This window comes from Stenella coeruleoalba (genome assembly GCF_951394435.1).
Source record: "Stenella coeruleoalba genome assembly, chromosome: 3".
Lineage (NCBI taxonomy): Eukaryota > Metazoa > Chordata > Mammalia > Artiodactyla > Delphinidae > Stenella > Stenella coeruleoalba.
Window position 1 is genome coordinate 33,680,802 of NC_137148.1, and position 9,265 is coordinate 33,690,066.

At 43.7% G+C, this 9,265-nt stretch overlaps 1 protein-coding gene across 4 annotated transcripts in view; it reads right to left on the reverse strand.

The window, feature by feature from the left end:
• PRKAA1 (protein kinase AMP-activated catalytic subunit alpha 1) overlaps positions 1-7,284 on the reverse strand; it is a 46,561-nt gene extending 39,277 nt beyond the window's left edge. For 2 of the 4 annotated variants that reach the window (XM_079918544.1, XM_079918542.1), the window contains exon 1: positions 5,819-7,235. Coding sequence is in view for 1 of the 4 variants with exons in the window: in XM_079918541.1 (XP_079774667.1) it covers positions 7,143-7,269 (127 nt within the window). In the remaining 3 variants the exon portion in view is untranslated. Of the gene's footprint in view, positions 1-5,818 lie in introns of all 4 variants that reach the window. The other 2 variants (XM_079918543.1, XM_079918541.1) reach the window with 2 other exon arrangements.
• Between the last annotated feature and the right edge of the window lie 1,981 nt (positions 7,285-9,265).

Below are 9,265 nucleotides of genomic sequence, written 5' to 3' on the forward strand. Positions count from 1 at the left end.
CACAGAATGGGATCTTATTTGGAAATAGGGTCTTTGGGGGTGTACTTAGTTAAGGATCTCAGGATGAAATCATCCTAGATGTAGGGTGGGCTCTATGTCTAATGACTGGTGTCCTTATAAGAAAAGGAGAGAACACAGGCACACACACACAAATGGGGCCATGTGAAGACAAGCAGAGAATGGAGCTTTGCTACCACAAGCCAAGGAACACCAGGAGCCACCAGAAGCTGGAAGAGGCAAGAAATAGATTCTCCCCTAAAGCCTTCAGAGGGAGTATAACCCTACTAAACCCTTGATTTCGGACTTATGGCCTCCAGAACTCCAAAACAATTTCTGTTGTTTTAAGCCACCCAGTTTGTGGTACTTTGTTACTGCAGCCCTAGGAAACTGATAAGTTTATGATATTCACCATTAAAATCAACAAGTTAACAAAAGTAATCTTTTTTGAAAACAGGTTATCTAAACTGAACTACACATGTCAAAGAATTCTTTTTTTTTAAAATAAATTTATTTATTTTTGGCTGCATTGGGTCTTCATTGCTGCGCGCAGGCTTTCTCTAGTTGCGGCGAGCGGGGGCTACTCTTCGTTGCAGTGCGTGGGCTTCTCATTGTGGTGGCTTCTCTTGTTGCAGAGTATGGGCTCTAGGCATGTGGGCTTCAGTAGTTGTGGCTCACTGACTCTAGAGCACAGGCTCAGTAGTTGTGGCGCACGGGCTTAGTTGCTCCACAGCATGTGGGATCTTCCTAGACCAGGGATTGAACCCATGTCTCCTGCATTGGCAGGTGGATTCTTTTTTTTATATATAAATTTACTTATTTTATTTATTTATTTTTGGCTGTGTTGGGTCTTCGTTGCTGCACATGGGCTTTCTCTAGTTGCGGCGAGCAGGGGCTACTCTTCATTGCAGTGAGCGAGCTTCTCATTGCGGTGCACGTGTCGTGGAGCACGGGATCTAGGCGCATGGGCTTCAGTAGTTGCAGCATATAGGCTCAGTAGTTGTGGCTCGCGGGCTCTAGAGCACAGGCTCAGTAGTTGTGGAGCGTGGGCTTAGTTGCTCGGCAGGCGGATTCTTAACCACTATGCCACCAGGGAAGTCCCATCCAAGAATTCTTAAATGGAACACAGTGATGATGGGGAACCAAGCAAATGTTCACCTTGTATGAGCATCAGTTACTCCCTATGCCCGCACACAGTGACATCCATGGCAGTTACTTCTTGCTCCCAGACTATTATGTTCCAGCTCCTAGGGTTCTCTGCTTTTTCAAGTTGTGTCTCATCCTTCAAAGACTATCAGGAGTCAACTCACAGCCTCCTCTCCAATGTTCTAATTTCAGGATTCTAAGTTTCTATGGGCTAGAAAAAATCATAAAACTAAAATTATTAGAATAGACTTTCTAAAGTATGCTCTACAAAACACTAGGACTGGAGACTCTCCACAGAAAAAGATTTCATAATCAAGGAGTCTGGGAAAGGATGTCTGCTCTCCCTTTTGGAAACTCATTATACATATTAATATAGTAATGGCTCTAAAGAGCCCTGCCATAAAGAAGCCTATCAAACGTTTAACCTGGTATTTCCCAGTCTTAATTGGATACAGGTTTTTCCCTCAGAAGTTTTAAAATATGTTGGGCTTCCCTGGTGGCGCAGTGGTTGAGAGTCCGCCTGCCGATGCAGGGGTCATGGGTTCATGCCCCGATCCGGGAAGATCCCACATGCTGCGGAGCGGCTGGGCCCGTGAGCCATGGCAGCTGAGCTCTGCGCGTCCAGAGCCTGTGCTCCGCAACGGGAGAGGCCACAACAGTGAGAGGCCCGCGTACCGCAAAAAAAAAAAAGTTTTAAAATATGTCCCAACATTGATTCTCTAAATATCTTCTCTTTCAGAGTAGGCAGTATCTCCTATTATTTTTCTCCCTTTTTCCTCCCAGCAAAATCTTACTAATTTAAGGCCATAATATAATATGTCATGTTTTCCTTACTTGTAAGAACACAGATATCTGCCTTGAACCCAACTGCCAACGTACTTCAGCATTAGAATTTCAGTAGCGTAATACTTTTGAAAATATAGTCACCTTATTATAGCTTAGGAAACACATTATCACATTCGATCCTCACAATAAACCTATGATACAGGTAACATGAGGCTCTGGGAGATTAATTTGTTGAAGTAAAGCTATTAACTGATCAAGTTGGAACCGGTCTTCTAATTAGAAATATTCCAAGTCTTGGACCTCTCCACTCTACCCCACCATCAAAGTGCAGTGGGAAGGGAAAAAAAGCCTTGGCACAATATCAAAACCTGAACTTTTTCTCAAAACTAGGCTAAAGATTCTCCAGCGACTTAACTCAGTTACAGCCAAATTAACTGCTGCTCCATAAGTCAATCAGTGCGGTAAATGGACTTTGTCAGGAATATGCATTACTAAGATATTTCTCCCCTTTTCCAAAGCTCAAAACGTTACTCTTCAGACTGTCACTGTTTTACAGTAATGCTAAGATGTTGCTTTTAAGTGAAATGGAAGACAGGTATTTCTGCCATGAAAGACTTGAGTCATTCACAGCAAAGGTTACCAGAATTCACAATGTCTCCCGCACAACAAAAGCAACAGATGAGTCAACTAAATATTAGCTAACAACCTGTTATTGCTTTCTAAAGGGAACTTTGTCTAACTGTAGAACAGTGTAACAGATGCTCTTCTAATCAGCTATGTAATCCTGAAGTAAAACAAGATCATACTTTGAAAGAGAGAATTTTAAACACTGATAAAGAGACGCCACAAAGATGGAAATATTTATAAAGATATTCTAATCACCCAACTATTTCATTCTCACTCTAAAATTGAAAAAAAAAAAATCTCACTGCTAAAAGTATCAGGGAAATAACTTAATCCTAGAGAGAGATGAGTTTTAAAAGCTATAGGTGGAAATGTGAGAAAGGTACCTTTCCTTAACCAAACATTTCAGGCATCCCAAAAGGCAAGCCAAATACCCATGTTCCACCCAACAGTAGCTTAAGCAGTAAAACATTAACAGATGCAACTGAAGCCCAGTCTGACTCCTCCCAGATTCCTTTCTCCTTTCTCTCTCCCTAGAGGTTACCACTATCTTGAATGTGGTGTTTGTCTTTCCCACAGGTATGAATCCATAAATGATCCAGTAACAATGTTTTTCATATGGTTATTTTACAAATTTAATTTTATATATTCTTTTGAATACATAATACCTGCACTACACAATTCAAAACTATAAAAAGATATACAGTGACATGTCCCTCTGCTACCTAGTTCCCCTCCCCTGAACAACTAATGTAACAGTTTCGTGTGTATCTTTAAAGAGACACTCTATACATATGCAAGTAGTTACACTTACTTTAATTTGTCCCTGCTCTTTATACACAAATGGTAGGAATACTATATACTTTGTTCTACTATCCCCTTATTTTTTCCTCTTAAAAATACACATTGGAGGGCTTCCCTGGTGGTGCAGTGGTTGAGAGTCCGCCTGCCGATGCAGGGGACACGGGTTCGTGCCCCGGTCTGGGAAGATCCCACATGCCGCGGAGCAGCTGGGCCCGTGAGTCATGGCCGCTGAGCCTGCGCGTCCGGAGCCTGTGCTCCGCAATGGGAGAGGCCACAACAGTGAGAGGCCCGCGTACAGCAAAAAAAAAAACAAAAAAAAAAACACATTGGAAACTGTTCCCTGTATTATATGAAGTCGCTTGCTTTTTTTTCCTTTTTTCCTAATATCTGCAAGGTATACCACTATGGATAAACCATAATTTAACTATTGTCCTACTAGAAAGGTTACTTCCAATCTTTTGTATTTATAAACAATATGATAATGAATAACTCATTATTTCATACACCTATAGGATAAATTCCTAGAAGTTGAATTGCTGGGTTAACTTTAATAAATACTGTCATACTCTATAGAGGTGGTACAAATTTGTACTCCTACCAGTAATGCATGAGTGTTTTTGCATGTTTTTAAATTTTATATGAATAACATGACTATATATATTCTTCAACTTCTTGTTTTTGTGGCCTAACCTTATATACTTGAAATTCACCCATGCCGATATATATAGCTCTAATTCACATATCGATTTTTTACTTCAAGAAGCTTTTAAGTAACTTCTTTGATTCATTCAAAGAGTCACCTATTTATCTTAAATTGCAGTTTTATATAGAAATACTCACCAAATTAATAAATAGATTGTATGTATAAACAACTCATTTGCCAAAGACTACCCACCCTACTAAAGAGGCATCTTCTTTTGGAAAACTAACAAAAACTGTCATTTAAATTTACTGCAGTAGTAACATGACTCTGTTCATCCATGCTTTTATAATTGTTCTGGGAGGAAAGGGGACTAGACCCCACAAGGGAGTGGAGACTAACACCTTGACAACCGGGGAGCGGGGGGGAGAAAAAAGTATCTTGGAAATAAGATAATTCAAGCATAATCCCAAACTAACCCTAGCTGTCTATTTAAAGTTTCCCCTCAAAATGTTACCATTAAATTACCAAAGGATCTTTTTTAAACCTGTAACAAGAAACAAAATAATTCATATGAATTTAAAGTCCTCTCTGCACCCCCCCCCCATAAGTTTCCTATAAGATGGAATACCATATCGGGAATTTTTCTGCATATCTGTATAACATCCTCTATTAGACTCCTTTTCTATGTTAAATTTAGCAATGTGTATGACTAATTTTAAAACCTCTAGCTAATCCAAATTGTCTCCATTGAAATATGTGGCTAATCATATAATTTATAAGAATTCTTGTCAAATTCTTGGCTACTGTAAGTTACCATCGTCACCACTACAGTGGCTATTTTTGCTTGCTCACTGGGCAGCTATGTCCCCCTTCCTCTCTTCTAAAAAAAACCCATTTCTGTGTAGGTATCTACTCTGTCCCCCCATACTATTCAAGTACTTCAGAAGAAGATGCCCCCCCACACACACACACGTCCAGGAGTGGGCCATATTCCTCTAAGGGTAATACCATCTCTCCTGCTAGTGCCTACTTATAGCAACACAAGCCTAAGCCAGTTAGCACATGGTATCCCTGGCCAGAGGGAATGATTGAGCCAATGAGACTCATGAGGGCTATGCTGGGGCTTCCTTGCTCTGGAGAGAACCACAGAAAGAGATGTTCTTGGCTAGGCTGAGTTGGATTTTCTTATTTGGGACAGAAAGCATCCCAACTGTTTAACAACTTTAAAAAATGCACTGGTTGAAGATTTTGACCACCATCAATTAATGTATTTATGAACAAATGAACCATATCTATAAAACCTATGATCCTTTGACGAATACTGGCCTTTCTATATTTGGAAAGATTGTTGACTTTGACAGTGTGTGGTATTTCAAGAGAAGCACATGTGGAGGAGCGAAGGTTAAGGAATAGCAGTCACTGGAGGGATTCAAGGCACAGCCACATCACAGATCAAACCCAGGAAATGAGAAATATCCTCTTGCTTTCCTATCTGCCATGCCAAAAGCCACCTAGCCAATAAGAAAGTGAGACCTGACTCTGCTCAGGTCTATATTAGGAAAACAATGAGTATCCTAATCCAAACAGAACTCTGGGAGGGGTGAAGGCATCAAAACTGTTATTACTATTTGGGTGGCATTAATGAGTATTTCTTACAAATACTTATAAACTGAAAGTTTGTAATTGCTAACAAGTAAAGAGACAACATCACCAAAAATAAATAACTTCAGAAGCACAGAAACATCTTACTGGCCTAATACAGACCCACCCTAATGGCTGTTATTACCCTATTCTGGCATTTGCTTCTTACTTTCTTACATTGTTGGCCTTGCTGATTTTCTTAAGAAGGTTTAGGCAGTTGCTTCCCTGTGGGCTATACAGCAATTTTCCAGTTCTATGACTCAGAAAGAGCAAGAGAAGGAAGGGCTCTCCTCTTCCATCCCTAGATAAAATCAGAAAATGTTTATTTAGCTCCGATAGAGCAAGGCTCAGTTAGTTAATTCACTGTACAGACTTTCACAAACTTTTTCCTCTTTCAAGTCAAATATTTACCAAGAGCTTAGTATATGCAAGTCACAGGCTATTTATCCAAAGCCAATGCATGAATTATTTTTATCAGTTCCATACTTCCTTCCTCTACATCCCTAATAATAAAGTCAAATATGTTGAAGGAAAAAATATTTATGCCTCACAAAATTTGCAATTAAACTTTTTGTTCCAGCATTGGTGGACTGGAGAGCAAGTTTGTTATTTCCGGAATACTGTATTGAAACACAAGGGTAAGCGATTCCACTTTTTAAAGAAAAATTTTTTTCAAGTAATGTACATAAAACTATTAATTAAAATATAAATATCCTGTGAAAATAAACGGAAACTAACTGCATCAGTGAATTAATAAACACTATCTGGAAGCAAAATCTGCACTGCCTACCAGGTTTGGTAATTCAGAAACACTGAAGGCACGGCGTCTGCTTTCAGACCATAAACCAAGGATCGCAAATACATGTAGGACCAGTTTATATTCATTAACTGCTCCGAAAAAAATTAGTGATCCTTTCCGGCAAAATGGCCTTTTTTTTTTTTTTTTTTAACTCTGTAAACTACTCCCCAAAGCAACCTTACTTCGGGGGAACACATTTCACACTTGAGAATCAGCCAGGGCAGGTAAGTCAACAGCCTTCTGAAGAGGACGGAAATATGGACAATGCCGAGGACGGCCAGGGAACCGATGGGCTGGCCCTGAGCCGAGGGATCACAGCTGGGACGAACGGCGGGCCGCCTCTCCAGGGTTCCCGGCCAAGACCCCGGCGCCCCCACCCAGCTAAGGGAGCGAGTAGTGCAGCCCCCGACCGTCAGGCCTGGGAAAGTTCGCACCTCTGCATCCCCGACTCGCACGGACGAGCCCCTCCGGCCGTCGCACCGTCGCCATGGCGACCAGTCCCCACCCCACCCCCGCCCTCCCAGGGGGCGCCGCTCCGCAGTCCCGCCGTGGCCTCCGGCTCTACTCCGGCCGGAGCCTGGACAGGGACTGCCGAGCCCGGGGGACGAGGAACGCAAGGGGCGGGGGAGGATGAAGAGATGCGAAAGGCGGAAGTCACTCGGATCCCGGGCTGGGGCCGAGCTTTGCCCCGGAGGTCCTCACCCTTCACTTTGCCGAACGTCCCGACCCCCAGCGTGTCTCCCAGGATGTAGTGGCCGATCTTCACCCGCCCGTCGTGTTTCTGCTTCTCGGCTGTCGCCATCTTTCTCCAGGAACTGAGTCTGCGCATGGCGCCGCGGGAGGGGGCGGAGGGGGCGGGCAGGGCCGCGCCGGGGGCGGGCGGGGAGAGGGTGGGGACGCGGGAGGGGAGCCGCGTAGCCGAGCCACCGCCCTGCGCCGTCCGCCGTGTCCCCGCAGCCAGCCGTCGGGCGCAGACGCTCCCCCTGGCGGGGCTGGCGGGGGTCTCTGGGAGGGGCCCCGGTACCTCGCTCCATGCCCTGCATCCTTGCGGCATGGGGCGCCCGCCCACCTGCGCGCGGGAGGGGGCTTCCTGGATTGCAGAGAAGGGCCGCAGCCCCTCGGCTCCTTTCCTCTGGCGGAGTCTCTACAGGCAGTGGTCTCCCCTAATTATTACTCCGGAGTCGTGGGGACCCGCTCCCCTTCCTATTCCAAGGTGGGGAGATGGGCACTGGGGAAGTTGCTTGGGTAAGGCAGATATGTGGCTTGTTATCAGTGCAGCGTGAATTGAAACATGGCTGGAGACACCACCCTGCCACTGTTTTCTAACCTTTTCATTTTTCCTGTTCGGATGGAATCTATAAGCTCCTGGGAGTTGTCACTTGCATCTTTGATGAAGTTTCCTTTTCCTCCACCCCACCTGCCACCCGCGCTGCTCTTTTTTACTTTGAGCCACTACGTTGCTATTGGGCACCTCGGCAGCTCAAGAAGCGAGAGGTGTTGGTCTTTCCTCCTGCTGGATGCCCTCCTGAAATGTTCTCCCCACAACAAGCTCTGAGGAAGGAGCAGGTTGGGGTTAAGGGTGAATGTGTGTGTGTTCGGGAAGCAGGATGCTACCCAGACATTTGGATGTATAGGAATTAATATTTTTAGATTACCAGTAAAATGTAGACTTTGAACTGAAAACAAGGCTTACAGTTGCATCAACCAAATCAATCGACAAATATTTATTGTACTTTCAGTGAGTAAAAGTCTATACAGATGGGATCATGGCATATCACAGGGGGAGTAGAGAAAGTATGCTTATTTGTAATAGAATTTTAAGTGAGTGTGTTACTCAATTATATTCCTTTAACGTGGGCAAAATCAAGTGTCCAAAAAAAGTTTATGTGATCTCAGTTTTGCAGTGTCATAGCATTTGGACAGGTGTCAATGGGCAGAGTTAGACTCTTCATGAAAATAATATAAAAAAGAAAAAGACGAAAAATGTTACCTTTTTCCTTCCCAGTGAAAGTTACTCAACTCTTCTGGTTTTTATGTACTTTATATTTATGAAATAAAAGTAATATGCATTCAGCACAGCTTTGTTCCAAGCAAGGTACTGCAGGAGAGGCAAAAGCCTTTGAGCTTAGAATTACATCAGATAATCAGAGGACATTTACAACTAGGCTTGGATAGATAATCACTTCCTACTGTATTATGGACTGCACATATTTTGAAGAGCCAAAAAGTTAAGAAATCTTTGATTACTGAGATATTTGGGGGGTAGGCAGTGGTTACTGTTGTAATTTTTGCTCTGTTGTTTCTTCACCTTTACTGTTTGTAATGTGAGTTTCGGCAGCTTTTTTTTTTTTAATTTATTTATTTGGGGGCTGTGTTGGGTCTTCCTTGCTGCACGCAGGCTCTCTCCAGCTGCGGCGAGCGGGGGTGGGGGGGGCACTCCCCGCTGCGGCGCACGTGCTTCTCATTTTGGTGGCTTCTCCTGCTGTGGAGCACGGGCTCTGGGCGCACAGGCTTCAGCAGTAGTGGCAGGAGGGCTCAGTAGTTGTGGCTCGCGGGCTCTAGAGCGCAGGCTCAGTAGCTGTGGCGGACGGGCTTTGTTGCTTTGCAGCATGTGGGATCTTCCTGGATCAGGGCTCGAACCCGTGTGGCCTGTATTGGCAGGCAGATTCTTAACCACTGCGCCACCAGGGAAGTCCCTAAGCAGCTTTTACTGCTGTTTTTTTTTTTTGTTTGTTTCTTATGCTGAGTTAAAAATGGAATTCAATTAACAATTTCTAAGAAAGTAAATGATAAACCTCCTTTATTCCTTTGCTTTTTCTCTTTCC